This window comes from Pezoporus wallicus, unplaced genomic scaffold (assembly GCF_028554395.1).
Source record: "Pezoporus wallicus isolate ANWC-B61680 ecotype Strahan unplaced genomic scaffold, APGP_CSIRO_Pwel_v1 scaffold_2696, whole genome shotgun sequence".
Classification (NCBI taxonomy): domain Eukaryota; kingdom Metazoa; phylum Chordata; class Aves; order Psittaciformes; family Psittacidae; genus Pezoporus; species Pezoporus wallicus.
In genome coordinates, this window is record NW_026637439.1 from 2611571 (window position 1) to 2626356 (window position 14786).

Genomic DNA, 14786 nt, shown 5'->3' on the forward strand with positions numbered 1-14786 from the left:
TTGAACCAGATCCTCTCCCAGACTGGGCCTAAGTCTTCATTCTCACAGTCCCTGAGTCTGCCTTCCAAGACTTGGGTGACGTGGTCAGAGCATTTGCCAGTGAAGACTGAGGCAAAGAAGTCATTCAGAACCTCAGCCTTCTCCAAATCCAGGGTAGCCAGTTCTGCTAATAGCTTCCGGAGAGGGCCCATGTTTTCCCCTACTCTGTCTTTTATTTGCAATGTACCTAAAGAATCCCTTCCTGTTATCTTTAACACCCCTAGCCAAGTTTACTTTTTGCTGATATCAACTGATTACAGCATTGACATTTAGGCTAGGATTTTCAAAGGATTTTGAAGTACCTGTATAAGCTTAATTCATATTATTTCATATTAATTCATATTATTCATATATAATACCCATATATGTAATTCAATTGCACCACTGATACCTCAGACACTGTTAAAATCTGTGACTTTCCACAAACACCAAGGGGGAAAGTTTCTTTTTCTCCAAGGGGTTGTTGGGATTTCATAAGTATAATTAATAACTTAGAGGTCAAGTGTCTCTCACATTGTCATTAATAAACCCATTACTTGTGTTCAGCCAGTAACAGTATAGGGAGATGAATAAATAGGAAGTCTGAAGAGGAAGTGTGAAAAACAGACTGAAGACTGTAATGTTGATTGTAATCATTATGCTTCTTCACAGAGAAGATGAACAACTCTCTGCTTGCTGCTATCTTTTTATTTGCAACAGGTAAGCTTTTATGTGCTGCATAACTTGCTAATGTTTATAAATAGTAAAAATTCTTAATGTCACTCAAAGACAAGGCTGTATAGCCAAAATCATGACTGAATTAATTTCTGTAGGTGGGAGAAACAACAGCCAGTAACATTTATTTTGCTATCTCTGTTGCCGTTATCTTGTTGAACAATAGCTTTTTATTTCTCAGATTCCTGCAGCTCTATGACCCAGGGTTTCCCATTCTGCCAGCAGCTCCCAGGTGGGTAAATACTTCTCAAATAATATCTTACTTAATTGCACAGATGAACATCACTGTTGAATGGGGACCCTGCTGGATGGACTGATCAAGGGGCAAAGGGATGGCACCAGCACCCTTGTGTGCAGCCACCAGGGACCCTGCCTGTTGAGATGGAGCTGGGACCACCTCACACTGTCTTGAAACAGTTAGTCTCAAAAGCAACAGCAGTTTCAAAAGACAGTGCAGTGTAATGTTTATGTGTGATAATTGTCGATGCCTTACATTTAACTGATACATTACTGTTAATGGCAAAAAGGGCCAGCCCAATGCATTTCAGTGGATGTTATTATTCTTTTCTAAAGAAAAAGAAACTGATTGAGATGTCTTTAGAACAGAGAACAAGTTTTTTCTTTCTTCGCATAGCTCTTGGAGCACAGTCATGATACAGGACTAGTACCGTTCTTAGTCTGGGAAGTACTAATAATAGACATGTTCTTTAAGTGGAAGCAGCATAATAAAACAAACAAAAAAAAAGCACTAGGACAGAACTGAATATGCACATGGACTAACTCCCACAAATAGAACAAGTGAAAACAAAGTGTGTAGCATTCAGTATGTTCATCTGGAGAAAGTAACAGAGAATTTAGTATATTGGCAGTAGGGTAGTGCATCAACGTGTTAGTTGAGCTTACACACTATTTCCATATATAGAATCTTATTTTTATCTTTGTCTGTTCTAACACCATCATCTCATAGAGAAAGCCAGAGGTTTTTTGGAAGACTGGGAGCATGAGGGAAAATACAACCCCCCTTGTTCTGTAAGCAGATGTCTGCAACACTGTGGTAACCATTTGGATCTCAGTTAATAGAAATTATTTGAGGAAGAAGTTAGTAGAAATTTAGTGGAAGAGTCAAAATATTTCCTTCTTGTTATTCTCTCGAAAACTGTTATTTCAAGTAGTTTTGGAAGCAGTATGTTACGAATATATTGGCATAAAGTATTACAGCAGTTCCAAAAAGCATTTATTTTCAGGTGTTTATTTTAGAGAAGAAGAACAAAAAAAGAAACACAAAATAAATGAAAGGCTTAATCCAGAGTAAAACAGAAGAATATGAGAGCAGTTGCCACTTTCCCCAGTTTTTAGAGCACTATGTCTATGGGTGAGACAGCCAAGATGTGGCTGGTCATCAGGGTAGGAAAGCAAAGAATTCAATAATTATTCACATTGCTGTAGAAACAAGGAAAAACTGATCTCCACCTTCCTGAAAGAAAGTTGCACACATCTAAACTGATGCAGCATAGCTTTATTAGAACAGCACATTTCTTTTAGTACGAGAGAGGAAGTGACATAGAGTGAGAGTACTAAAGTCTGAGCTGTACTCATCTGACACTCTTTTTTGTCCAAATAAACTTTTAAATAGACAGCTGCTATTTGAATGATGAAAAGAATACTGGGGATGCTCTGACTGTGGAAAAGAGGAGGAATGAAATTTTATTTCATAGCCATAACTATGCTGTGACACCAACTTCAGAGATATGCATAGTTACTTACTCAGTAGCAAAATATTTCTTAGTCAAAATTGACAGGTCTATTGGCAACTCATGAAGCCTAAGAGAAACAAAGGACATGTGAGTCTACTTATCAAGAAAAATTCATTTTTATCACCTTAAGTATCCCGTACCTGTTGAGATCCCTATCTACTTTTCTGAAGAGAAAAAAAAACAGGGTCTTTTTGTAAAGGTGTGGGTGGTACTTTAAGACATCATAGCTGATTCTTCTGAACTAACAGTTCAGACAGTAAGGTGTAGAGCAAAAGCATAACAGTCATATTTTATCATTACTGTTACTGATAAGAGATTTTTGAAACAGAAATAAGCTTAACCGCTAAAGACCAAAAATCAGTTCCTTTAAGAATGTCATCAGTGTTTTGCTTTCCTTCAGCTGAAAAATGTGTATGTTCAGTTGCATAAAACTCCCATATTTTTCTTTCAAAAAATTAAGCACAAATCATTTTGTATATAAACTTATGCTACTACTACTTTATAATGTGATCTTTATGAAGCTGGTAGTGTAAGAGACATATTGTTTTTTTCCAGCAATAGTGCATTATTCTGAACTCTGGATAGAGATGACTGATGGGTTTGGAGTGATTTTGGAACCTAGCCAGTTGGTTCTACTGTTGAGAATTAGCCCTACGCTGCAGTATATAATGCTTTGCAAGAAATTCCAAAGCAATTCTTGACAGCTGAAAATTTCTGAAACATCACATTGGCCCTTGGTGTTACTAAAATGCAGTCCTTCACTCCTTTTTGTCCCCCAACTCAGTTGCACGGAATTAATTTTTAAGATGCTTCACAAAAGAAGTGAGGCAGTTCTGGCCTATACTTTCAGAAATGTCTATAAATTTGTGTTTAACATTCAGTAAGCTGCTCAAGCAGAGCCAATCCCAGTTTATGCTCTTGCAGGTGAACAGTGACTTCCAGGCAAGGCAGATGCTCCTGGTTCTGTTCTCCAGGGTTCCCAGGTCACAGCAACTCCTCCAGAGAAGGGGCTTGCTCCCCAGACCCAGAGTAACCCACCACAAGCCAAACCTTTGTACAGATTTCAGCAAGCATTTGAGCATTTCCAGAAACATAGTGTCATGACAGGCACTGTGTGTCAGATGAGAACAGTGTGAAACCAGAGCAAAGATGGGAGATAAAAATCTGAGGTCTCTTACAGCAGATGTTCACAGTAATTTTGTCATCTGGTTCAAGATTACTTTGCAATAACTTTCCTTGAAGCAGAATGCCAAAAGCTCTGACGATTCCTTTAATACATGCAATTTATTTCTGCGTTTTTGTGCCAAAAAATGTGATAGTGTTTTCAGCAGTATAACAGATATTTTGTTAAGAACTGAAAAAAGGAAAAAAAAAAATTAAGCTTTATAAAGTTCAGAAGCAAGCAGCAAGCAATATGTCACTATCATAGGAGAGAAGTACAGTTCAAATACGTAACCATAGCAAAGCTGGAGGAAACACCACAACAAGCATTTCAGCACTATGTTGTTGGGTGCATAACAGCTGGTAATGGCATCATAACACACATGAAGAATTATCCCTTTCTATCTTTATGCAGGAAAACTAGGTTTTACTTGGAAACTTTAGGACTGATAATAATCTTCCTAAATGTCTCTGTGCCTTGTTCTCAACATTAGTGAGCTACTTGCCTGAGAGTAAACATGGTATAAGGACTCACATAGCTAGTTCTTATTTTGTTGCATAGAAGGGTATAGCCCGCTTTGTATTTGGGTTTGCTTCAAATCACCTTGCACTGATTAATGGTAAGCAGTTGCCTGTGATGGGACTTTTCTAGTCTTCGTATTTTCATCTTGCAGATTGGGACAATGAGTTGGTATGCTACAAAGAATTAAGTGAGGATCTAACCTGTACCTGGCTGCCAGTACCCAGTGCTCCGAATACAATTAATTATACCATCTTCTTAAAATGGTAAGACTAAAAAGTCGTTTCAGAAAACGAAAAGCTGTTACATTGCTATTCAGAATGATTTCTGCTTGCTAGATCTTTGCTCCAACATATTTCATCACATTGTAAGTTGTTATACAATACTGGTCAAAATCTGTCTTCACATTTTATCAGTACATATTGATTTGGTAAGAGTATGGTGGGTTGACCCTGGCTACACATCAGATGCCTACAAAAGCTGGTCTGTCACTCCCCCTCCTTAGCTGGGCAAGGGAAAGAAAATATAACAAAAAGCTTGTGGATCAAGATTTTCCTGGTCAAAACGGCCTCAACTTGGAGAAAGTGATCTAATTTATTACCAATCAAATCAGAGTAGGATAATAAGAAATAAAACCAAACATCAAAACACCTTCTCTCCACCCCTCCTTTCTTCTCGGTTCAATTTCACTCCTTATTTCTCTGTCTTCTCCCCTCCCCAGCGGCACAAGGGGATAGGAATGTTGGTTGTACTAAGCTTATCATATGCTGTCTCTGCTACTTCTTTCTGCTCACACTCATCTCCTGTTCCAGCGTGGGATCCTTCCCACGAGAGACAATCCTCCATGAACTTCAGTGTGAGTCCTTCACACAGGCTGCAGTTCTTCATGAACTGCTCTAGTGTGGGTCCCTTCCATGAGTGCAGTCCTTCAGGAGCAAACTGCTCCAATGTGGCCCCCCTGTGTGGTCACAAGTTCTGCAGCAAACCTGCTCCAGTGCTGGCTCCTCTCTCCATGGGGCCACAGGTCCTTCCAGAAGCCTGCTCCAGTGCAGGCTTCTCATGGGGTTACACCCCTGCTCCGGTGTGAGGTCCCCCATGGGCTGTAGGGGCACGGCTACCTCACCACGACCTGCACCATGGGCTGCAGGGGAAGCTCTGCTCCCGCTACCATTGCTGGTGGGATCAGCGTTGGCCAGCAGCGGGCGCATCCTGGAGCTGGCTGGCATCGGCTCTGCTGGATGCAGGGGAGGCTTCTAGCAGGTTCTCACAGGAGCCACGCCGTAGTCCCCCCAGTACCAAAATCTTGACAGGCAAAGGCATTACAAAGAGTCATTTATACATCTTTCCATTATTCGGACACATTGTTTGAAACACTATTGCCAAACAGCACTTTAATCAATTTCTCTCATTTGCATCTATTGACTTGCATTGAATATTCAACACTAATGCATGTAAAACACACAAAAAACAAAACTAAGCTGGTTTTTATTATACTATATATATTGTGTTATACCATGTATCCAAGGAGATGTCAGATGTGGCACATAAGAATAACAGATTTTAAAGTATTTTCTTGCAATTCTGAGTTATCTAGTACTGGTTTAATGGGTGGAATGAACTTGTAGGCTTAATCTTAAACTGATTACCTTCTTTGAGAAATCTACAACAAAAAAGCCAAGTAAAATGGGCAGATTAAATTAATACTTGTCCATTTGTTTGTTAAATAAAAGTAAGCAGATTTCTGTCTCAGTACCTGCATTACAAAGTGGATTTTCCTCATTTTTTGGTACGTATTTAGGATCTCTCATAAGATCAAGGTATGTTTAGAAATAGAGAACTAAGATCAGATGAGATGATCTTTACGGTGAGACCATATCATGGGGTACACAGAGTACCACATTGTATGACGTTGGCAGATTCTGATACTCATTGCCAATTATTTTGCCACATAACCCATCACTCTGCATTTAAATAAGATCTGTGATTAGAAGCATTGTCACTACACTGGGAAATTCACGAGAGTGATCTTCTGCACATTGCAGAGGAGCAAAGCAATCAACTCAGGGCTGAGGTTAGTTCCCTCCATGACCTTCAGTATTTTCCCACTGGAGATAGCATCAGGGGCCAAGCTGCAATAAGCACCAAATCCCACTGCTTTTGCTGTCTTGCCTCCTGGGGCTTTCAGGTGTCCTGATTTCTTCAAAGGGGAGAAGCACCTGTGAAACAGCTCTGCTTCTGTAGAGATATTATCAGCCTAAGTATTTATAAGCTAGTTGCTGGTAAGAGTCCTCAGCCAAAATCAGACTGTACTGTTCCTAGGCTGCAGGGTTGGTGTTATGAGCAGAGAAGGCAGAAGAATGAGTGAAAGAGGAGGTGGGTAGGAGAGCAGGGAGGCAATTGCCTTATAGAGAGGTTGATTTTCCCAACCCGGAAGTAGGTCTTGAACTTCAGTCTCCAACACTTCAACACAGTTGTCTTAAAGAAAAACTTCCTTTCACCCCTTACTTGGATAAGAGAAAAACAAAAAAAAAAGGTTGAAAGGGCTTTTGCTTGCCTAGAAGAGGACATCACCCCTTTCTGCAGGTAACATCAGCCTGACATTGAAATTGTTCCTTATCCTTGCTCCGTATGATTTAGTTGTCAGGAAGAAAAGGATTAAAGAAAAATACTCCCACAGAAAAGTTCCAACCAAGCATTCGAAGTCACGCTTTGAAATATTAATGGCTGATTCACAGCTAGACTGAAGCAGAAGACAGGGAAACCTTCAAGTAGTATTGTTCAGTTATTAAATATTGTATCATGATCAGCACATTTAATACATGAAATATGTAGGTAGGGGATTCATACATTTCTTTAAGAACATTGAACTGGCACAACTTTAACCTTAAAAAAAACCTGTATTTTGTGTGGCAGAGAGTAAATGAGAGAGAGATGGGGAAGGAAACCTAGTCAGAACAGCAACAACCTCCTGTGTGAGGACATAAACCTCTTGCACTTCCTGTGCTGTGTGCATTAGGTATACCAAAAGTCTACAATGCTGAGGAACTGAGGTGTCATTTAAATACATGTGTCAAACTCTGATGTTTTGAAGGAACAGAGTCAGAAGGCAAGCATATAACTTGCAAGAAATTTTTCATACCTTTCTGGTAATTTAAAGTCAGTTAGCTGGGAAATTCTGCTGTTCAAGGGGAATTTTAGGTGCCCCTATGGTAGGTGGCAGGTACACTTTATAAACAATATCTAACCTAATTTTATACCTCCTTTACATATCACTGTAAGTACAAAAGAAGGCCAAACAGATTTTGTCTTATATCATGCTGTGCCTTGCAAGTTTCAGGAATTTAACACCATGCAATGAAGACTTGCAGGTGCAAATTCGCTAGATATACTAGGGTACTGGAATTACATTTGCTGTTTCAAGCTGCTCAGGCCACACCTGCAAGATTTCAAGATACTGAACTTTGTGTATAGGTACCTGGAAAACTATTAATTGCTGTAAAATTGTGTTCTGAGGCAGGAATGAGTAAATTTAGTCCAATAAAATGTTTGTTTTACATTCTGCTTCCTTTTCTCCAAAGGGACAGAATACCAAAACTTTTTCAACGAAACACGTCATCATCTTCCATCATGATAGAACGAAAGAATCTCTACATGAAGCGATCTGCATCAATCTGGATAGCAGTCAATTATGCCCATGACAGCTGTGTGAAAGGAAAGAAGATCTCAGTTACACCGAGCAAAGCAGGTACAGCGGCTTCATGAATTGTGTCACTGCAGACCCAACCTGAAGCACTAGCAGCATTTTCATAGATTATTTCCAAAATTGTAACTCCCAGTATGCAGTTGTTATTTTTATGGGTCCAGAGAGCTAAGCTGAAGTTTGGCTTCCTTGGAAGAAATCTTTACTGAAGTCAATAGCTGAAGTCTATCAGCTTTTATGGGAGAAGAGTTTTACTTTAAACCATTTACTAGACTAGGAAATAGTCATAGCCAGAAAATATATCCTGATACTTGTGTACAGTACTTAACCAGTTTCCTGTGCTCTCTTTAATGGTTTACTGAACATCTTTATTGGTTTATGAAGAGCAGGTTGACTCGGTACCATGCACTTAAGGAATCCTTGTCGTAGAGCATTAACATTTTGAGAAACCTTTTCAAATTTCAACTCTTTTTGAAGACCAGTTACCCATTACATGGTGCTGCAGGGGAGATATTAAAAAAAGGTAAATCTTATCAACTGTGTCCTTCAGATGTTTATTTAAAGATTCCCTACAGTATCTGATCACTGAGATAACTTTGAGGGCTTTCCAAATCTTCCCCAAAAAATCACGGTCCAAGAAAAAAAAGGTGCTCCTTACTGCCACAGAGAACTACCAGTACAAACCAAATTATCCCTATGACCTCCTCAGAGGCTTTTAGCCACCTTGTGTTTATTAGGGAGGCAGACAAAAATGTATTTGCACTTAAAATTGCATAGATAAAGCAGTTGCTGAAATTGGAAGATGTCCTGGAAATTTTTTTGTACAATCCACAAATATAGGTACTCTTGGCATTTTTGTTTTGCCTTTGAGACTCACTCAGGTTAGCACCTGTTTAGAAAAAGAGTCTTTCTGAAATAAGTAGAAGCATTCACAAAAGAAAGACAGGAGGATCAACCTTGTTTTGTTGATACCATAAAGATTTAGTAATTATTTCTTTTCAGTCTTTTTAAAGTCTTTCAGTGTTCAGTATTCTGTGCCAAGCCTTTTATTTTTTATAAACCACACCTGACAGACATAATTACCAAAACCCTTCATCCTTCTCTTGTATTTACAACAGCTGTATGTTCCTCATTTTAGGGAAGTGCTTGACACCATCAAACATAAATGCTCATCAGGTCACAAACCAACTGATAGTAAAGTGGGACCTGCCTGCAACTCCTACAGCGTATGAGCTGAGGTACAGAGAGGCAGTCGCAGAATCCACTCGGTGGACGCTGGTATGTACTTAGAGATGAAAATCATTTGAGAACATGAGGTGCCTTATTATCAGTACAGCAATACATATCACATATGCAGGACATTGACAGGATGCTACTGCAGAGCACGCACAACATGAATAGCAAGGAGGCACAGCATGCAGATAATCTGTAGGCAAATCTCACAAAGATCTCAGGCTTGTTCTAACAGATCCTAAATTTGTTAATAGTCTTACACAATAAAATATAGAGCAGCCTGTCACCCTTTTCCCATTCAGAGTATCATTGTTTTGTTTCTTTAAATGTGGTTAAGCTAAAAAATAAAGATTGTTTTGGCCCACTGGGGTAGCTTGGAACAGGTTACTGTAAGTATCTTGTTGAGTGAAACCTTATTGTGTTATGATAATTGACCTCCTCTCTGTGTTCTAATATTGACTCCCAGGGTTTGCCTGTCCACGAGAGTGAGTATAATGGATGGGAAGTGATAGAAAACCCAAGTACATTCTTCCTCCAATATTCTAAAGTTCCCACTAATTGTTGTAACTCCTTCCTTGATTGGGGCATTGGCAGCTTTTTTGTTTTTCTCAAGGTTTCTGGAGCAATCACTTCACTGCCTGCTATCCACCAAGTATCTAAAAATTTTACTTCTTTACTTGGTCCCGGCATTTTCCACATGGAATATCAATTTCTGCTTCATTTAGTGCTTGCCATACTGCTGCTGCTGCTTTTGCCACCTTCTCAGGGGAAGTTCCTCCAATCAGAATATCGTCTATATATCATTACAGTTTCACATCCTTGGGGAGTGAGACTGCCTGTAAAAGTTCTGCAAGTGTGGCATGAGCAATTGTTGGTGAATGTTAATAACCATGTGGGAAGCTGTTAAAAGTATGTACTACTCCCTCCAAACAGAAAACTCCTCTATCATACATTAGGGGACCCATAAAGAACATATCTTTTACATCTGATGCCGCCATCCATGGTTGTGCAGCTTCAGCTGCTTGCAAAGTAGTTGCAAGTTTGGAGTGTTTGGTACAGCAGCTGTTAGCAGAGATGTATTAGCATTCAGGTGCCAACAGTCAACTGCTAAGCGCTACCTCCTGCTTGGTTTCCAACTGACTGGACAGGTGACATACATGGGGAACGGGTTCTGGATGTCATTTGTCACTTCTCCAAATCTCCAGAAATTCCAATCCATGCCACAGCAGAATTCAGTTATTGTGGTACATTAGTAATTTTTGAGTGCCATACACTTCTTGACCAGGAGCCATAAATTCACCTTGGCAGTTTAACATACAACACTTGCTTCCTTCAGACCACTGATCTTAACCATCTGGATTGAATGGCCAGCTTCTCAATATATTCTCAGTACACTGAAGTATATTCTTCAATACTATCTTCTTGTGTTAGTATTGAAATTTGTGCTCCCCTGTCTATTAAAAATTCCACCAAGTGTCCTTGAGGACCAACTGGAATTAAAATACATATGGGCCATCACCACTTACGTCCTGATAAGCCTCCACTTTCCAGACAGGAAGGCAGACTGCCTTCTGGCATTACTCTGGGTTTTTTGATTCAGTCCCTGCAATTCCTCCCTAAGAGGAAGGAAGAGGTTGTGTCACTTACTGAGGACTGGTGCTGGCGGATTTGAAATAATAGGCTCCTTTTTTTCACAGTTATCTAATTTCTGGGAGGCTTCAGCAGGCTGACCTTGAATCATGGCTCTGGGAATGCTTAGGGCAACAGCTTTCCAATTATACCAATTGTCATGAGCCCATTTTTCTGAGAAGCTGGGACTTGGATTCACTTCATACCTCCATAAATAATCAGTGGTACTACTCACCAACCTATCAAATAAATCAATTTGTTACAAGTGAAGTGTGTCACTTCATCCACAAAACAGAGTAGCAATATGTTATTGATATAAAACTGCAATTTAACAAAGCCTGATAGTAAATGTGATAGTGATTTAACAAGTTTTGATGGCAAGGTACACTTGAGTATTTACTGCATAGAGGGCAGGATTAGACAAAACTGTCAGGGAGGCCTTCCCATTGAGTCATGAGGTTCAGGAAGAGCCCCCATTGTATTCTAAACTCCTTCCTGAGGGGAGCTCAGGTGCAGCCGAATCCAGACTTCATTGATGGTGCATTACAGCCGCCACTGGTGGTTATCACTTGAAGAGGGTTATGTGAAATAAAGGTCTGGTTGGAGAAGTAAATACACTGACCCAGATGTTAATTAATTAATTTTAATTAAAAAAAAAAAAACCTGCAAAAAAAAAAGAAGAGCTAGGTTGTTTTGTTTGGGGTTTTTTTGTCTGTTGGTTTTGGTTTTGGTTCTTTGATAGGCTTTTTTAGGAATTACGTATCATTAAGAAAACAAAACTTTACAGCAGACAAATGCTAAACCAAATATTTCAATCTGCAATACCACTTTTACCAAAAATGTTACAACACATGGACCAAAAGTCCATGTAAGGCAGGATACTGTGCTCTAATGGTGGCGACCAATGGACATCTGGGAAAAAGTGTAAAAGAGTTCAAGCATAAAGCAACAGTTTTCTATCATATTTGCTCCCATAGTTTTCAGCTCAGGTATTTCCTCAGACACAGGTGGTGTCTTTGAAGACTATCTCCATTCCCTTTACAGTTACTGGAGGTCCAGTGCCGTCATCAGCTGCAGATGCATACCACTTCTGTGGTACTAAGGCATAGGCTGCCACACATTCTATTCAGCCATGCTCACTCCTTACCACATCAGCCATACAGATCTATTTAGATTAACATTTGAGAATAAAGGTATTTTTTTTTAATATTTAATTTGACCTTAACATCTTCTTCTTCAGAATGCCAACAAGGCAAGTTTATTAGGTAAGTTAGGTAAGATTATTTTTCATTATATATAATGCTTAATTTATTTTAAAAAACACTATTTAGTCCTAAATTGTTGCTTATATATTGTGACTGCGCAGATCATGAAGCAAAGGGTATTGCCTTGAGAGAAAGAGTGAAAAGACATTGGCTAAAATGTGTAGTAAATCTTCATTGATGAACAGGGACCCCTACTTTTGGCTGCAGTCAGGTGGCTGGTTCTTGATTGAGAAATCAGTTAATACAAGATTATGTTTTATTGCTGCCACATAAATTAAACATCATTTGTTTTTAGGTGCCTGTCAAAAGCAGTGCTGTCAATGTCACCATTTCGAATTTAAATGCTATGTCTTCATACATTGTTCAGCTTAGATGCATAGCCAAGGATGATCTCTACTGTGTTTGCATTTGGAGTAAAGAGATTTTGGTCCCTCACAGTAAGTGAAATATAGTTTCGTCCTACTGGGAATAAGCATGAATGTAAAAACCTCTTAAAATCTTGTATATATAGAAATAGCATTGTCAGATCCTGTTGAAAATATGATGATCATATTGATTTATATCAGTGCATGTTTCCATCTTTTTCCACATTTACCAGAACTCATGAACAAGCCAAGAATATCATACAATGCAACTACAGAAATTGCTCCAGGCAGAAGAAGCATTCTTCTGAAGTGGGAGGTAACATTCACTTTGAGTCTGAGTACCTTCTATATGTCCATGTTATTAATTTATTACTTTGTAGGAAAAAAATAGACTTTCTCATCATAATGAGACTACTGTATAAGCAGAAGGCATTGAATACTGTAGTCTCACTTCAGGATTCACTGCATTTTTATGGTGGTGTTCTAGGTTCTAGAAATCAGCAAGGAAAAAAACACACCAATTTATAAACTTGAAAAATTATTAAACCAGCAATCTCTGTGCTCAAAATCATTGACTAAAGATTTTTCCCAGCTTTCATTAAAAATAGGTGTGCCTCAAGTTTGCCACTTTTCCTAAAAAGAGCCTAAGTCTTTAACGCATACAAGTGACACACCTTGTGTTTCACATGTTCATAAGGAGCATCCATACTCTCAAGAGACCAAAACCTTTTAGAAAAGGTTTGTATGTCTACTAATTTACTAATTCAGAAGTGTAAATACATTATAATAGGGACAGAAAAAGAGTCTCTGGCTTGTAAGAGCAGCTTCAAACTGCATGTTTCCCATAATGACATTTAAAGTTCAAACCTATGCAGCAGAGGCATGCTCTTTTCTTCAGCAGGAGTTGTTATCAGCTGACTGACTACAATAGCATTACCAGCTGAAGTTCTCTTGGTAAGAAATGAACAACTTGAATATACAGTCAATGGGCACACAGGCAATTTCAATGAACAAGGTGTACTAGAGGCATTTGCATGGAAACTAATTAATATTATCGAAATTCTGAGAGGAGTGTCTACAAATTCCAGTAAGTTTGACATAGGGAAAATCCCTGACAGAAAGGACAGACTCTGGCAGAGTTTTAAAATATCAGAATTGGAAAGTTCTGTAGTTACCCCATGCACTTTTGTCAAAGGAAAGAAAAGGCAGCAGAGGAAATAGACATCTTCTGATAAGCATAAGAGATCCCCTTTTTCCCTTATCTACTCATAAAAAGGCAAAGCTGCACACTAAATTATTCATCTTGTGACCAAGCAATAGACTGTACATGCCAATTTAAATGTCAAGTTAAGAGAATAAATTTTTCTCCATCTAAATGCTTTAGTTAAAAAAAAAAAAAGACAATATTAAATATAGAATCAGGGCTAGGATCTTCATTCAGGATAATACTTATACTAGTCTGTTATACAAAATAGGGTTCAAATCCAGATGGCTTCAACAAACCTCAAAGGAGCAGAAGGAAGGACTGAACGCAATAATTAACATGTTAAATGTAGATGGAAAATCTTCAACTCTGCTGCCATACTTGTTTAAGCTGGTCTGAAACAAATAAAGCAGCTTAGAGATATTTCAGCTAGCCATCGCTCCTCTGTTTTTGCTAATGTTCAGTTAACAGCCTGGCTTCAGCTCTAAGCACCTGACCAGGCAACGTGTTGCTTTCATGGCTGCACATCACCTGGCACCTCCTGCAGGACTGCACAATATAAAGCAGTACTAACTTTTTCTGGTCTCAATTTGCTAAACTAAGAAGGCTAAATTCTACTAGTTTCTTCTTGTGCAATAGACCTCATAATTTCACTTATCCTGGGAATTATTTCTCCTACACAGAAACATTTTCCAGTTTCAAAGTCTGATGAGAGGACCATAACACTCTTCTCCCAACAGCTTTACCAGAGCTTCAAATACTGGCACTAATTCTTCCCTCTTTATCCTGGGAAAACATGTTTCCATTTTAAAAACCTCCAACTTTATCAGAAATTCCTCTCAACACAGGTGTCTCTGCTTTTTAAATTGTCATCCTGTTTATGTTACTCCAAAAGCACCCAATAATTTCATTAACATAACCCAATTTCTCAGCTTTGCAGCATCTTCACACTATTAATTTTGTACCAAGAAATAACAATCTTGATACCAGAAATAATCCTTGCAGAATTCACAGGCCTTTATGTATAAAGCTCAGTTTCTATCTAGATCACAGTAATATCCATTTCTATGCGCTCATTTTCCAATCTCTCATAAAGATTAGTACAGTAAAATAACATGTGAACCATTGCCACCTAAAAATGTATCAGTGGATACACAACGTGTTCTGAAGTTTAGTGTAATTACTAGCATTTATCCTCAAAG

General features: G+C 38.8%; 1 protein-coding gene across 1 annotated transcript in view; it reads left to right on the forward strand.

The window, feature by feature from the left end:
- The first annotated feature begins 695 nt into the window (after positions 1-695).
- The window catches only part of LOC130597191 (interleukin-31 receptor subunit alpha-like), a 28876-nt gene continuing 14785 nt past the window's right edge, over positions 696-14786 (forward strand). Inside the window, exons 1-7 of the mRNA XM_057405503.1 lie at positions 696-738; positions 935-985; positions 4343-4454; positions 7767-7933; positions 9027-9166; positions 12311-12452; positions 12614-12696. Coding sequence (XP_057261486.1) covers positions 696-738; positions 935-985; positions 4343-4454; positions 7767-7933; positions 9027-9166; positions 12311-12452; positions 12614-12696 — 738 coding nt within the window. The remainder of the gene's footprint in view (positions 739-934; positions 986-4342; positions 4455-7766; positions 7934-9026; positions 9167-12310; positions 12453-12613; positions 12697-14786) is intronic.